Source organism: Taeniopygia guttata, chromosome 1A, assembly GCF_048771995.1.
Source record: "Taeniopygia guttata chromosome 1A, bTaeGut7.mat, whole genome shotgun sequence".
NCBI classification, from domain to species: domain Eukaryota; kingdom Metazoa; phylum Chordata; class Aves; order Passeriformes; family Estrildidae; genus Taeniopygia; species Taeniopygia guttata.
The window spans coordinates 9,703,623-9,721,217 of NC_133025.1; the positions used below are offsets into that span (position 1 = coordinate 9,703,623).

The following is a 17,595-nucleotide window of genomic DNA, read 5'->3' on the forward strand; positions in this document are numbered from 1 at the left end:
ACCAACCAAGCGAGCGCAATGATTGCGAACCAGATCGTTGTGAAGCAAACAAATGTTTCACAGTAAATTGCCAAGGGATACCAGCTACTCTGCTCTGGTTTTGCTCAAATAGATTGTCTTATGAGCAGCTGCCTCATGAAAAGCCTTTGTTATGTATGAACCTTTAATCAAAATGTCACTAAATCCTGCATTCTGGGATGCTTCATTTGAAACACATCCAATGCTCTTATTTATTAAATTGTCCAGTGTCGAATCCAGCCACTATTATCCCTAGTAAGCAAAGATGGATGAGGGAGTGACAAAAAGCTTGTGTCACAGCTGAGATCAGTTGTGTGTGTGTGATGTCTTGATCTGTTTGTACAACCCTCTTGGGGACCATTGGGCAATTAAGTTCACCCATTTCAAACATGGCCTTTTCTGCAAACTCTGATTTGATAGGAGAATGGGCAATTCCCAGTAATGGCTACTACATCAATTATATTGCATTGTATTGATGTTTAATTAGAGAATGTGTTGAAACTGGGGAAGGGGACAACTGGAAGAGGGGAGGGTTGTCTCCCAAGTAAATGTCAGAGACCTTTCCTTAATAGTCTGTCTTTTTAATGTGCATTGAATGCACTGACAAGCACTGTGGCCTCCTGACCTTCAAGCATTTACTCCTGCCTGAGAAAGGAGAGCGAAGCTGCTTTGAGAAGGAATTGTTTTAGAGCTGAATTACATTTAGTGTCATTCTTGTTCAGCTTTACTGTGAAGTGACCCTTACAGCCCTTTAGCCCCGTGTGCACAGCTGGAAACCATTTCTGTGCCTGAACTTTCTGAATCAAACACTTGCAGTCTCTTCAAACAGCCCTTCAAAAGTGAAACCCAAACATCATGAACGTGAACTCTTATTTTTCTGGGCTTTATGTAAGTAATCCATGAGCTATCTATAAGAGTTCCTTAAAAGAAAAAGAATGAAGCCAAAGCTTTTGTATCGCTCCAATAATGACATTAAATACTATCCTTTAATCTCCAGTTTCTTCAGATTTAAGAAAAGTGCTATAAATTACAAATGGAGGATTGTAACAGAAATATAAGACCTACACAGTTGTTTATGACTGAACTGGTCTGCAACACCTGACACCAGCCATTTCTAGAGGTTATTTTCTAAAGTGGAAGATTGCAATATGGTTTTGGTTTCTGCTGGTTCTTTACAGGGTAATTGCATTGAAATTTTGTGGTAGTTTACAGTATGCTAGCACTTCTGATACACAGCTGCTCTCTCTAACACCCTGGAGAAACAGCCATGGGTTTAATTCATCTAAGGTTCTTCTGCACCAGCCTGTGCAGGCATCATCTTGATCCTGTGATCAGGAGTCCTGACCTTATGTTTTCAAGACAGAAAACTGCAGTGTTTGGTGGGGGAAAACACTGACAATCTCTTGAACCAGGAGGAAAAGAATGCATTGCTTATTTCTCATATACTATTATTCTTTTCACACAGCCATTAATATGCATCTGCATCCCAGGAACAACGACGTGCCAGCTGCGCCTTTAGCAAAAACTCCATGTAATTCAGCGTGACTTTGTGAAATGGAAAGAATTTAAAGACAGCGTGGCTATGCTAATTTTGATGTTAATTTCTGTAGGAACTTAATATTCTGTGTCATTCTTTTGCCTGTGCAATAATCTCTGCTTTGCATCTTCTGGCATGATATTTTACTTTTTGTTTTAAATGGCAGCAATGAATGCAGATTGTGCACATCTTTCAGAATATGGAGTCAGTTCAGGTCTTTTCTAAAAGAAAAGTCTCTTCATTACTCGAAATGCTATTACTACACATGCCACAGCAATGGCACATAGGATGGTGACAACTTTGCACATTGGCAGTCAGGCTTTGAAAGAAAGAATAAATTTGCAGAGGAAATATTTGGAAATATTTTTGCAGCTGATTAATTTGGATGTGCAGCTTTCAAGTTATATGCTTTGGAGTACACTGTACAACAAAAATTTTGAAGTATTTAATTAAAAAGAACACAATAAATTAGAAGAAGAGTAGCTGTACATTGATGGTCTATATTTGGAATCAGGTGGGGTTTTTTTTTCTTAGACTACATAGGTTTATCAGAAGGTGACATTTTGATATCTGATGTAATAGATGTTTTATTTATGAAGCCTTGACATTATTAAACAAGGGGGATCAACACCACAGAAAAACGCATTTGAAAGGCGGTTATAAAATTTGAAGCTTGGTAGGAAACAGCTCGTAGTTATGTAAAAAGCACCTACATTTTTTTACCAACCTTTATTTCTTTTTTTTAGTGCTTAAATGATCATAGAATATTCTCAGTATGAATTTCATATTAATGATTGTTATAAATCATGTATCTTTTAGATAATTTTAACAATTTCATAGAAACTTATAGAGAAGATTCTCCATATACAATTGCAGCCTACCTTTCAGAGCACGTAAACACCTGCTTGTTTTTAAGCATTTCTCAATTTTTAATTTTAGCTTTTACATTTAGGCAAATGGCAAACTCAGAAAAAATAGACTTGCTGTCCAGGATCTGAGTGCAGCCTCCCAATTCTGCTGTGCACTTCAATTCTGTGATTAGTGTGACTTGCACAGGGGAAATTACTCACGTGCTCCTGTACCTCTCTGCAGCAAAGCACAGGCTGGGTACTTCAGGATTTTGCTGGTGCCAGTGTCAGTCCTGGGTGTTGGACTTCTGCTATAGCCAAAACCTACATCAGACAATCAGATAAAAATAGAAGAATGAGTAACTCAGCTCCCTGGTAATGCTGTCATTGCCTTAGTTGCACTTGCCTAATATATTCTGTGAGAGGCAAAGTACTTTAATACTATTTTTTTCTCACTAAACCTCCCCCACAAAAATTTAAAAACAAACAAGCAAACAAACAAACTTGATATTTAATAAGGGTGCTGATTTATACCTCAATTCCCTGAAAGTCAGTGAGAAGCACTGATTGAAGATGGCATCCATGTGGTGCTAAACTCAAGGGAAGCTTTGCTGTTCAGTTCCTCAGAAGTGTAAGTGATGACATATGGGGTAAACATGGGGTCATTTCTCTCAAAGCTTATCTTGGCATTCCTGTAAACATAACTTAAACCAAAACAGCAGATCAAACTAACTGCAGGAGATAAGGAGATAAATGTATGTGTCTTATTGTGGCCTGTACAATTTATTCAGTATGAAAAACAACAAGTCCAGTATATATGTGCAGCTTCTGCATTAAATATGAGTGAAAACAAGATTCTGAAGTGGTTAGGGCATAAATTGGGTGGCTTAGATGGAATACTCACTCAGTTGAACCGGTGCACATACGTGGTTATGAATATATTCCTGGTTTGTCTGAATCTCATTTTTTTCCTTTAATCTTTTCTTTACTGGTATCCAGCATATCATATTTTAATATCCTTTTTTTCCCTGGTGTTAAAATGTAATGCTTATTAGTGTGGGGAAGAAGTAATTTCAATATAAATTATGGTTAAAGTATGAGTGTGATATGTTAAACACTACTGATAAAATAATTGTTTGCCTGAAATGTTTTAGCAAAATTGTGCTGTTAAGCACTTTGTAAAATTCCATTACAATGGAGATTTATTTTTCAATCATTTTTTAAGACATGCTTTTTTATTCTCCAAAGGCATTATGCTATTAACAGATTTGCCATATAATACAGAACCATAAAAAATAGCAGCGTTTACATCTTAATTTGCATAAGGACTAGCTTCTAATCCAGATTCTATTGTTGAAGTACTAGAATAACTGCAGTGATACATGTGAGATTCAATTTCAGTCTCCTTCTTACTACTTTGCATGTATAATTTTAGTGGAATATCTGTGTTTTTACTGGAGAAATTTTACTGAGACCAGGTTGCATTAAAGAGTGTCCAGTTGCATTGGACACTCTTTAAATACTAGTTATCAGAGGTGAAGCAAAGAGATGATGAGAGGCATATTACCTGCTCTTTTAGGGGATCTCTGGTGGGTTCAAGTACATTCAGGTCTCTCCAGCAATGCCTGCTCCTCTGTGAGATGTATATCCTTGGCCATATGTTAGACCATTTTAATTTAAGATTAAATCACTGCTTTTACTCTGCTACAGATTAGAAACAAATTAGGGAGTCTTCATTCGGAATTTATATTTCTCAGTCACAAGAACAGTAACTAGATTTGGAAAGTTTGATTGCTTTTTCAGGGGTAAACAACAAATGGTACTACATGTATATCTTATTGTAAAAGCTTTTAATGCAACATATCTGAGCTCTACTGGCAGTCATTTGAACTGACAATTTGTTATGTCTTCTCTGTTGCACTGTTTTAGCAGTATAATCTTTGATAATTAAAGCATAATCATTTTTAAGAAGTCCTTTTTACAGTTTATAGCAATTTTGCAGCTGACTCTGTCAGGCTTGTATTAAAGATTGATCTTAAATTATTAAATGATATTTTGTGCAACTGTAATTTCCATGAGAGGATATTTTTCATGTTATTTGCTAGGAAGCTTTAGACTGCTAAAGAACATTTTTGGCAAAGTAAAGGGAAATATTTGTGAAGCAGAAACTATAATTATGAACATGTGTAGTTAAACACCTCTTAGGCACTTGGCTCATACTGAACAAGGTTATAAAATAATAGGACCATTTACTTGAAAGTAGACACCATATTGAAGGAATTACTTCGTCGCTTCTGCTTAACATCTGGGTGCTTTGAAGAATCTGCTACACACTTGTTAAAATGTAAAGTGAAGTTGCAGATGAAGAGTTGAAATATGAGGAGAGGTTCTTTCAGTGAGAATGAACAGCAGTCAGTGGGTCCAACCTGTGGGTCAGAGGGGGGTCTTCCCAGATCCGTCTGTGAAGCCTTCTGATGCAGGTATTTAGGCAAGGTTTTGGTAAAGGAAGGTGGGAGCAAAACAGCCATTCAGACTGTGCTCCAAAAGAGATGCTGGGGTGAAGGAGTTAGTTTGGCCTAGAAGTCCTGGCTGAGAATGGAGAAAGGTTTCTGCTTCTATGGCCAGTGGGGCAAAGGCTAAGAAGCTCATGGTGCCATTCACTGTTGACCATTTCCATCTTGAATCCTGACATTGGGACTCAGTATTTTTCTCAAAGAAGTTTTTTCTCAAAAAAAAAGTACACAGGAAAGGATTTGCCCTTCGCATGCCATGAATTGACTTGCCACTGCTTTCTCACAGAAGTCAGTGGTGAAACTTAAAGATCCTGAGCTGCTGGCCCATGGGGCCATTCCTTCTCCTTCTCTGTTCCAATGTGCATCTCTGAATCCCTTGTTCCCAATTTATCTGTGGTACAGGGGGAGTTCTTGAAAGAACAGTTGGTAGAACAGTCATTTGTGAATGATCCTGAGAACCTGTTCTCTGAAGACCATGATGGAGATGAACTGTGTACAGATAGCGGAGTAGTGTTGGGGAGAAAAATGGAAAAATGTTATACCTTCTGTCTCTGGATGGCCTAACCACATAAATTAAAAGCTAAAAACCCACAAGTCTGAACATTAGGATGTCTGCTACTAGGAATCAAAAGTATCCTGAAGAGGTTTCCATCTACATTGACATTTTCTGTCTACAGAATAACAGATATGACAGAGAAATTATGTCTTGCTTCCCAAATGTTTCCATTTAAGAAATGTAAAATAACTATTTCAAGCAAGGGTTTTACACTTTGAAAACATAAAAGAATAAAAGGGGCCATCTGGCCTTGACCATTGGGGCTGTCTTATCTCTGGAAGGTCCTTGCAGACTACATGGCCAGCAGCTTGTCACATTTGGGAAGATGAGATGGTCAAAGAGGGCAAAGAAACAAAGTACTAATTTTTCTTCTTGCCAACAAAGGAAATATCTTTTCCAGTGAAGCAGAAGATGCAGAATATTTTGTGCATCCACTTTTATGCACAGAGATCATATAGCTTCTATATTTTCCTCACTCAGTACAGCCAAATGTCATTAATTAATCTTTGCTTTTCTTTTATTACACAAACATTCTTTGAAATATTTATACAAAATTGTGTGATATGTTTTTAACAGACAGTTAGGACTTGATATATATTTCTATATCATTCCATTGGAATAAAGGAGGGTCTTCAACACTTGCAGAACACACCTCTTTTCACTTAAATTTCTGAATCCTTACCTTTATTTCAAACTGTTATTTACTATGTATTGTACTTTTACTTTATAGTTATAAGTACCTTCAAATAGCACATTAGGAAATTTTCAAACAACAGAAAAAGGTGTATTGGAGGACTGTACATCACCCCAAGGTGTTCATAACCATAGAAGTTATAGAATGAGTTGAGCCTGTCTTTGGATTATGAAATTGAATCCCCTCTGTGGAATCTAACTGGACTATTAAAAACACTGTAGTAAGATCTGGAAAATTTAAAAAACCTTAGAGGGACTATTTTGCCTTCTTGTGTTTTAACATCACATATAAATTATATAACCCTCTTTTATTCTATTTCTGGCTATGGAGACTGTGGACATTCAAGAGATCGATGTGATAACAATGGGATTTTAGTGATCTTTGCATCAGTTTCTTCATATCCAGCCCCTTTCATTCTGTTGGAGATTCAGTGGAATTTTGATCCATTGTGAAAATTTCTTCAGTATTTCACAAAACTTGCCTTTATTCTCCTTCAAAAGTCTGATTGTCTATAAATATATCAATTTATCCCGACACCTGAAAGATGACTGCTGTCAGCTTAGTTCATGAAAAGAAATATAGTGCTATTTAAAATCACTAGTTTTGCAGTGAGAGGTGTAAATGCAGAACATGGGTAATTTCTGTGTAAAATGTTAGTAATTCTGTTGTAACTTCCATTCACATGCCTTCTATAAATTACTATAAGAATTTCTATTTGCCCTTTGGTGTTGCCTTATAGTGACAAACAGAGAAGTCAGCTAATGGACCTTAAATTAGTGTGAGTGCTCTACAAAGATATGGCATATCATTACATGAATCTACCTTCCTTGAAGTCAGCAGAAAAATACTGCATCAGTTTCAGCAGGGTTATAGCCAGGTTACTCTGCATCTTGGTTTCTTTTACCCTTGTAACTGAGCAGTGCTCTCTGTAAGTACAGGTTTAATATAAAAAATAGGCTTTAATGAAATTAAAAGAAGGATTTTTTTTTAGTCTAGCATCTGCTATATTTTTTTATGCCTGGAATGTGGCTAGGTGTATACCTGTGAAAATCCTTTGACTTTAGCAAATATAATTGTCCTGCTTTAAAAAAATAAGGAAAAAAATACAATAAGAAAAGGAAGAAAACAACATCTTCCTGTACTGTCAAAATAGCTGTTTCACTAACTTGGCTAATCACATAATGTGGATGCATGGCTCTTTAGTGTTATGGCTATTTTATCATCAATCTGATCACAGCCCAGGTGACAGGAGCAGGGTTGTACCTTCTAATCCCCCAGTAAATGACCCGTGTCTGTCTATCTTTAATCAGATGGCTCCCTCCATCACTCAGATCACTTGGAAGTTGCTGTGGGAAAGCATGTGCACACTCCTTTTGTCTTGTCACTGCTTCATACAGGGACTACCTGTGTGTGGGAGAAGGGGGTTACAGTCAATTGTCCTGCAGAATATAATCACCTTACAATAGGACATCCATTGCAATGTTTGTGCTATACTAATATTGATAGGAACAAACCAGCCTTTTGTCCAGGCTTTCTGTTGGTGCCCTTTGCAGAAAAAAAAAATTGCTGCTGCTTCTTTAAGTCATGGGGACTCCTGTTTGCTTTGACAGCTTTCCAATTGTTAAATAAACTCTGACCATGAGCAGCTGTCAGACAGATATTGCACTGCAGGCTTCAGTTAAAAGGAGCACCAGACAAGCATTTCAGTGCCTAAAGGACCTTTTTATTTTTTTTAAGACACACTTAAAAAAAAATAACCAACAAAAACACCCAAACCACAATGAGATAAGTCCTTCATTAAAAAAAAAAAAAAATTAAAGCTTTATTTTATATACTCTATGCAGTTTTCTTGTGAAAGTTATAGAATGTGAGTATGTCCATTTCTGAGAAAAAGCCTATGTGGAGCATGAGATGTCTCAAACGTACACTTTTGTCTGGTAGCAAGGTAGGAAATTGAGATACAGAAATCCTGACATTAGACTTTATAAATACTACTAATCATATTCAAATTCTTGTGGGAAAGCAAGAGGAATTACACTGAGCTTCCTCAAAGGCATAGAATGTAATTTTATAATTTCTACTTTTGATAGTAATCTAGCTCAACACTTCTGATGTTATTGCTTTTTGCCATCTGAACAATTTGAGCTGGTTGAAGATGTCCTTGCTCATTTCAGGGGGATGGACTGGATGACCTTTAAAGGTCCCTTCCAACCAAACTATTCTATGATTCCATAATTCTGTGATAATGCTGCACCTCATATATAGGAAAGAAAAAAAAAAAAAAAAAAGAAGAAAGTAAGTTTTCACTACAGAAGGTCTAACAGGCTAACTCCAGTATGTAATAAAATCATCTTAAGGTAAATATTTAGCAAATACATTGGAAGAAACCTTATTATATTTACATTATAATTACAGCTGGGGAGGGAGATTGCCATTAAGTTAGGAAGAAGGTGTACTTCTTCCTATTCCAGTTTACCGACTGATACTCTCTACCCTTACCTGACTAAAAGTCAAGCTGGAGAACTTGGACTAGGAATCAAAGTTGTCCAGAGATCCACTAGAAGATATATAGAAGATAGGTTCAGCTCACCTGGCTGAATAGAGAGTGTTTCAGCTCTGGACATGCCCTTTCTCATTGACACTGAAGGAAAAGCCTAGCTCAAGCACAATTTAAATAAAACAAAATCAAACCAAACCCAAACTGAAAAAAAAACTAGTAATGGTGATTAATTTCAAAAGGCAAAGTGTGGGCTAATTGTGTGGAGGAGGAGTTATAGACAATATGTAAGAAGTATTTATTGAAAAATCAATATTTTTTCACGTTAAAAAGAAAATATGATTCATATTTCATTTAGAAGTGATAGTAAGTAATTACTGGTTTTAAGTGTAGCTTCTTCCAAAATTTCAAATTTAAGTAAGTAATTGCTAACTAAGTAACTAGTTAACTAATATGTGTCTCCACTGTTCCAGTTTTGTTTAAAGACAGAGAGGATTATCTCTTGTAAAAATATAAAGCAGTAGGAAATGGAAAAAGTCAATTTAAAAATCAATCCTCTCTGATTTTTTCTATTGACTCCTGTTAGAAATAGCACCCACAATTTTTCTAACTGAAATGGATCATAAAAAAATCTCAGGGTGTTCAATTATTTATTTTATGCTTTTGAAAACACTTTTGCGTAATGGGTATCAATTTTTCACCTTTCATAAACCTCATTCTTCCACACAGAAAAACGGAAACCATTCAAAAATGGAAAATGATAACATTTTCTTGTTTGGACTTTTGCTTTTCAGTAACTATGCTTTGCACAGATGCAGATGATGGTCATAAAGCCACGGTAAACAGAATGCACCATGGTTTTAAATAAACTGATTTTTATACAGAACTAAATGTTTTTATAATATAGGGCTTTGTGGAGATTTGAAATTAAAGCAGGAAATTAATTTATTTTATTTCAGTTTTTGGAAAGGAAAGTATAGAGGAGAAAGTTTGGGAGCACTACACCAACAATGAAAATAATTGCTATAGTCAATGTAAATGTGATTTTCATGCGTGAAGAAACCATGATGAAGCATCCTTTAATAAAAATAGTCAACTTGAGACCATAATAGAGATGGTACTCTTTGAAGATATTGGTTGTGGATTAGCAGAAAATATTTTCATTAAAGCCATTGAAAAAAGGAGTAATATCAGTCTTCCATCTTTTTTCTTAGTCTTGCAAATTTTCCATTTTGAAGCAAAAATGTAATCTTCTTTTTTTTATGTGTTTATTAATGAATTAATCTAAGTTGTTATCCCTGGGGTGTATGATTAAGGCTGGGAAATGGCTGAGATAAATATGTTTATCTGTTCTAGGTTTGAGCCGAAAGCTGGCATAATGGCAGGGATAATGTGGGAGTTCAGCTGGATATGAAACTTTCTATCTAGGCAAGCAAGACAACCTTCTGAACATGGATCTTAGTGGAATAAACTTCCATGGCTCCTTTCCTGCTAGAGAACGTGACATGGCACAGAAACTGTGTTGGATCCAATGCTTTTCCAGAGAGTCAGGTTTACTGGGCACAGGGAGCAAAGCAGGCATGACAGCAAATCATTTGTTCCCTGGTGACAGCAGCCAGGAGCAAACGTGTCTGTCCAAAACAGCTCGTGGCCACTGCTGCCTGTCCTGCTGTTGCTTCTTTGAAGGGAGGCTACAAGCCAGAAAATCTAGTGTGGTTTGTAAGCCTGCTTCCAGCTGCTGTTTTTCTCTGCACTATCTGTTGGGAGTAGGACCTTGGGGCACTCCGGAGAGGCGTTTCTGGGAGAGAGCTGCAGGGCAGGCAGGTTGTCCTGGCAGGTAGTGTGCCAGCTCTGTTGTGGGGATCTTTGCTGCAGCTTGGCTACACAGATAGGATGGCCCTCTTGGGTTTATAGGGGCATGGCATGGTGGCCACCACAGACAAATGTATGAACAGATTCAGGTCAACAAGGCTGAGTGGAAGAAAAACCTCAAAGACAAGTCTTTTATGTTTTGTTTTCAACTTTATCCCTTTTATTTTCTCAATTTTTCTGTGCTATACGCTTGTATGCCATTTTCATTTGTCAGTGATCTGATTGGATGCCTCTGCTTTCTTTTTGGTTTTCTGCAGGATAAAAGCATGGGTGGATAAGATGCAAGAAGATCTCGTGACGCTCGCACGAACTGCAAGCGGAGTGGACCGACTTGCTGAAGTAAGAAGAGCTGTCCTAGGCTGCTGTAAAGGGCTTGCATCTTCCAGGCTTTACAATCATTTCATCCCAACATACAAAAATGCTTTTGGGGGATTAAACTCTGCAGTTCTTAGTGAGAGAAAAAGGAGGAACATCCATCCATCCATCCATTCACTCTCAATGTTGCAGCAGTTCCTCATTGATAATATTTAATCAGCTTTGCAGTATCAGACATAAGGTTTGCCATTGTTGCAACACTTCCACTGAAGCAAGCACTTTTATGTTCTGTTTGTCAAATACGGTATCCAGGAAGCAACCATTCACAGTGGTGGAGAATTCTGCTCTCTATTAGCAAGGGAACCTAGCTTTCTGACACATATTTCATGAAGTGAGGCAGCTTTTGGTTAGCAGAAACACAGATGAGAATGAAAATTACTTTTACTCAGCTGTTCAAATTTAGCACCACGTTTGTTTTAGAGAAGAATTTACAAATCTCTCATTGAGATTTTTTTGTGTTATTATTCTATTCATAGATGGCGACAAAGCATGTGCCATTGCAGAAAAATGAAGGCACAATTAAGAACATGTCAGAATTACACTGCCTATACAATTATGTATGTATACATCACAATCTTGTATACAACTATATGATCATACCTCTCCCTATCCCTGCGCAAGAGCTATGGCTCTTTCTTTTAACTGATGGATTTCTGATTTGAGGTGAAGGGAATTTTGCTGCTGCATCAGGAAACTGAGCTATTGTTTGCCAGCAAAAGCCCCTGGTGCTGGGGAGCTGAAGCCTTGAGATTTGGTTTTCAGAAAATAATTTCAGATGATCCATGAAATGCATATCAGAGGTTTGAGCAGATACCTTCGAACTATTCTTGAAGCCGTTAAGAAACACACAGGAAAAACAATGTGTAAAGTTGTCAGATTTAGCATGGTGTATTAATGTATCCCTTTGACCTTAATGACCTTTTGCCTAGACACTGATGTCTTGTTTGTATCCTGTCCCAGAAGGACATTTTGTCTTTACTGACTATAAGAGGAGGTTGGATGATTAGCTCAGATGTCCATTAGCTCAGATGAGATCACCACTGTCTTATAAAAGGAAAGGCTGTGTCGCTGCATGCACGATGTACATAAATGAAGATTGCAGAGTTGATTTGAGTTCTGGCCTTTCCTAATATTTGACTGCATCATATTGCAACACAATTTAAGGCAGATGTTTTATATGCATGTTTTAATCTTTCAAAACCATAAACAAGCTGAAAATAAAATCTTGAAATCCTAACAGAAATCATCATATTCATACAAGCATGGGTTTCCAATACAAAAATGTCTAGCACTTGAGCTTCCTGAGGAAATATAAGGCTTGGAAGCATGGAACTGTCATTGGAGTTTTTGCAGGTGAATTTCACATGTATCTGCTGACAGAGGCAGCAAGGCTTGCAAATTGTCAGTCCCCAGGTTCTAGTGGGGAGTTTCTGCTACAAGTCCCTTTTTGCTTATCTAATTTAGGAGTGATCTGATCTGTTCTGCCCTTGCTGTGCCTCTTTTTCCCCTTCCATTCAGCATCTTACCACTGATTCATCATTCAACTTTCCTTTCCTTTCCTGCTGTGTTGCTTGGCTGTCTTTCATGTCTCCTCAACCTATGCTATGTTTCTGTCTCAGTTCCTGCCTTTGCTGCTTTCCCAGTCTGCCTTCCTATTTTACACTAGTTTCTTATCTCTATTTTAGGATCTTTCTGCTCAGCTTTTTCCAGATCAGCACCTCTCTCTTAACTCCTTCATTTTTCTTAGCATTTCAAAAACATTCTGTCCGGGTGTGTGTGGCCAGCCTGTCACAATACTCTCATCTCTTCTCTTCCATAGGAATTTCTCTTCCCATTTCTCACATTTCCCTCGATCACTAATTCTCAGTCCCAGACCTGTAATTTTCTTCTGTTTCACTTTCCCTTCCAGTCTCATTTTCTCCTTACTCTTTGCTTGCCATTTTCCACTTGCCCTTTGTCCTTAGTTCAGTTTTGCTCTCCTCTTTCTGCCACTGAGTAGACCTGCAAATCTGATCTTGAACTGCAGATGAGGTGGGACATTCTCCAGGAGTAATGTGTCTGGGTTAGAATACACCTGTGTTCTCAGCAATTTAGCTGATTAAATCTCTGCAGTGATTTCAGGCTAAAATTTTTTTTAACTCTAAAGACTAAAATATCTTTAAATACACAGCATTGAGGTTTTAATCTGCAATGAATAGGCAATAGGAAAATGAGTTACACAGGATTTCTAACTGGACCAAAACAATGAGTAAATAAATGTCTCCACCATTTTTCTATGCCGTCTTGTGTAAGGACCACATAGTAAAATAGGTAATGAAAAGCCGAGAGATTGATGTTTCATTCTTTTTTTTTTTTTTTTTCCCTGAGGAAAATGTTTGTTTATATTGTTAATATTTGGCAAATTTACAAGCTGCTAAACAGTCTTATAATGAAAACTAATAATCTGTAGTGCTACCAACTTTGCCACAGTGGCATTCACGTGCTAAAAACAAAAACACGAGTGTGTGAATACTATAGGTAAGTTTCTTTTGAAAAGCCAGAATTTACAATGGACTTCAAGGAAATAGAGCTATCTCAGATGATATTCACAAGATGATCGATAAGTGCTTGTAATCCTAGGATTAAAAGCATGGAAGAGGGATGTTTCCATGTAAAATATCCCACTATATCAAAGCCATGTGTTTGACCTACGTGGTACAATGTCTTTTTCTAGACAGGAGGTTTTAATTAGCTCTTTTGGCTGCAAGGGAAAATGCAAAGCCCTGCAAGGTGTAAGCCATGCACTCTCCCACTATTGTCTTTTTAACAGGCTATTGTCACTTTCCCATTTCTGAATAACATTCTTTTTCTTTTCCTGCTCACTGCCTATTAACATTTAGTTAGATCTCTTCTGAAATGAACCACAATCTTGGAAAAATGGAGACTACAAGACATGAAAAACAGCATGCCTGCATGCTTGTCACTTTCATTCACAAAATTTGCCTTCAGATGCTCAAGCTTTAAAAATGCTTACAGTCAGATTGAATTTTCAGCTTTTTTCCTGATTTATTTCTTCTTCCAACTCCAGAACTGTTTGGACCAAACCTGTAGTCTTCATGTAAACCAGAAAAAAGAAAGAATTTGTTTGGGTTTTCTGCCTCTTCTCTCTCTGAAAGCAGAATGAATAATATAAAAATAAGGAGCAGATTGCTCCTATTATAAAATAGTAAACATGATTTTCTGTCAAAAGCTGTAATAGTCAGATTGGTAGGAGAAATGTCATCCCTTGTTCTAGGGAAAATTTATTTTAATTTTGCCAAGTGTGAAGTTAAAGCTCTTAGCAAGAACATGTAACAGATTACAATAATTTCACAGCATGGTCAATCTTTCCCTGGACTCACAGGAAGAATTCTCACTGATTCAGGTAAAGTTATGATCTGTGTCTGCTTTGTGCAATTAAGTCTTCTATGAAGATCTCTAAAGTGACCAAGATAGCTCTCAAAGTAGCACAATTAACCAGAGCTTTTTCAATTAGCTGCAGTGCTAATGGTGCCCCCATAATTTGCTGAAACTATCTCAGGGTTCATCAGTACTGTTTGTGTTTGGATGTGCCTTGGATGTGTGTGGGTCTTTGTGCTGCAGGGAAATACACTGTAAAATGGTCTCTTCTGCAGAAGTAACAAAAATTTATTTTTCATGACCATGAGGGAGAGTGATAGGAGTACTGTCTTAATTCTCAAATATTTTGGTTTTAGACCGGGAGAACTTTTGACTGGAAGGGTGTGGGCACACAGTTGGTGGAAATTGGGAGGGGGGCTGCAGTCCAGCCTCATCTCCAATGGGTACAGCTGTGAAAAGCAGGTGAGCAGCAATGACAGCAATGAGCCAGGGAGTGCCCAGGGGCACTGAGCAACACCAACGGGAACAGAGGGCACACAGGGGCACTGCATGAACATGAGGGGATAAAAGGTTGGGCTAAAGAACAAGAAGGGCAGATGCTTGCAGCCTACAGATTGGTATGATGTTATTCTGTATGGGCAGATGCTTAAAGCTTTCTGAAATTTTATGGTGATATTCTGCGTATTGTGGCTGTCTCAACTGTGACATGCTGCAGCAGAAGGGATTTAAAAGTCAGAGTGTAATATGTATTTAAAAAGGAATAAGAAAGTAAAAATGAAGGTGACCATTACAGTCAGGTGAGGTATGTGGAAAGTGGATAGCTGTCCTGTTGAGATCAGTGCTTTGGTAAGAGTCTAATTTCTTCTGCAGTGTGGACATAGATAACCAAGGAAAGTATTTTTTGTATTTAAGGTGTTTGAATTCAACATGTACTAAATTTCATGGAATCACTCAGAAGAGGATTCCCTTTTTTTCTTCATTGACAATTTTCTTACAGTGATTTGGAGTCACAATCTTGTCCTAGTGACTAATCACTCTTTCTCTTGCCTTTGCAGATGTAATTGTAGCCATTGCAACGTCACTAATCACAACTTTTGAAAATACCTGTATAGCGAGGATGCACAACAGTATGTTAGTATTCCACATAGTGTTTAAAAAGACAAAATATTTGGGAGTTTATGAGTTCGTTAGTGATTCTGCCTCTGAAAATATGAATATGTTTGTGCTGATGCACATTTTATGCACGTTTTCTCTTGTTAGCAATGATGACAGCAGTATAATGCCTGTAGTAAAAAAAACGGCAAAAGAAAGTTTGGATGCCCTTAAAATTAGGAGTTTTACATTGAGGCTACTCTTATCCATAGCCTGAACCAGGTGAAGTAGCATAACTGGGGTAGAAGAAACAAGGAGCTGGAGAGGCAGGTGAGAGGTGTTTATTGTGATGCCCAAAGGAGACACGGTGGGATTGGGGTGTCCTGCACAGGTCCAGGAGTTGCATTCCATGATCCCTGTGGGCCTCTTCCAAGTCAGCACATTCTCTGGTTATGTGATACTCTCTGGGAATGGTCTCAAAATAGTCTTCCAAAAATAGATTTAAAGCACATATTTAAATCCTGCTTTTTTGGACATTACTGTGAGTTTAGGTGAGATCTGGGAGAACTCCAAGTTGGATGTAATACCCATGTAATATCCTCATTACAGTAATGCAATGATTGCTTCAACAAGGCAGGAAGTCGGGACTCAAGATGCCAAAATACTCAGCTGGTTGAAAACTGGCAGAGCTCCACTGACTGCAGTGGATTACACTAATTTACATTTGCTAAGAATCGTGACTAACAACATTTAATTTACAAGCCAAGCAGGTAAAAAGTATTTAAAAAAAAACCCAACAGATTTTTACACAAAAAGTAGAGGCTACTGCTGCTGTAGTTGCCCAGCTGATGAAGTTACTGCTTAGTCTTTCCTAAGAATTTTTTCCCCTAGAAGAGCAAAGGGAATGTTTATAAGGAGGTGTTGTATGTCCAACTTGAGACCTTAAAGCAGGAATACAGGATACACAGGAAAATCCTTTCCTGTGTGCTTCTTTAACTGTCTCTCAACAAAGCACAACTTAGTATATTCCTCTTAGTGTTTTAAGTATTATGTTTAAAAAAAAACCAAACCAGCAAAAACAATGGCAACAGATAGTCATGTAATTGTCATTTCAGCTTAAGAAGGTTCATGTAACTTTGTTTTACCCATGAACTCCCTGTGCATTTAGGCATTATGAAGCTGCTCTGGTATGAGTGATAGGTGGTTTCTACAGAACAAATAGACTGTTAGGAAAAAATAAGAAGGAATAGACAGCAGCTTAATAGAATTTCAAAATCCACATAACAAAGTAAATATTGAGGCTGATCTCACGAGCTGCATTTCTCAGTTGGTGTTTTGTCTTTGAAAAGACAAAAGTATGTACAAAGTTCAAAGTTGCATTCTAATCTAAAACTATATACCTCAGCGTACAGGAAAAAAAAAGGTGAAGAACCTACTGAACTACAGAATTAAGTACATAGTTCCATTTTCATGCAAGTATGCACAACTTCCATTTTTATATAGACTGTTCACAGCAAAGACTCATGACTAAGCTAATTGACAGCTCATTTAATCTAATAAACTACTACAAGTATGCTTCTGGACTTCAGCTCCTAAAATACCTCTAGGCACAGAAGAGAGAGAAGGAGGGGAACCCTGCAGTACCCAAAAAGGAAAGCCTTGGATTAGAGAATATGCCTTATAGCAGTGCATGTCTGTTCCAAACTGATTGAAGAGAATCCTCTTTTACAGAAACACTGAATTAAAAAATGTGGATCTGTGTAAAGAGCTTTGATGTGACACACTGGAGCTTCACTGTGGCTGTTACAGCAAAAAAATACCATCTTGTGTAGCGTAACCTTTTCAGGCAATGGCATAAATGAACGAAGCATCAGATAGAGAGGCAGTTCCAAGGAACTCTACTCCCTGAATCTGTCTCCTTTTTGATACATCTCTGCAAAAACAATCCATGCATGATGTTCATAAGGCGTGCTGTTATTACAGTTCCAGGAGCTGTAGAGTGAATCCATATAGGTTGACTTGGCCTGTAAATGATATTCCTGCTGAGATAAAAATACTGTTTCATCCTACAAAAAAAAAAGAGAGCCAGCTAGGTATGGGTATATAATATGTGGTGATGAGTTTCATTCACAAAATGAGTCCACCAGCAATTGTTAGAAGATTTTTATTTAGTTTATCTTTTGAATGCTGTTTTATAATAATTAGCTCTTTAGTG

At 37.5% G+C, this 17,595-nt stretch overlaps 1 protein-coding gene across 5 annotated transcripts in view; it reads left to right on the forward strand.

The window, feature by feature from the left end:
• CACNA2D1 (calcium voltage-gated channel auxiliary subunit alpha2delta 1) overlaps positions 1-17,595 on the forward strand; it is a 358,410-nt gene that overhangs the window by 39,329 nt on the left and 301,486 nt on the right. For all 5 annotated transcript variants that reach the window (XM_012568886.5, XM_030291341.4, XM_041721401.2 and 2 more), the window contains exon 2: positions 10,793-10,874. In XM_012568886.5, coding sequence (XP_012424340.1) covers positions 10,793-10,874 — 82 coding nt within the window. The remainder of the gene's footprint in view (positions 1-10,792; positions 10,875-17,595) is intronic.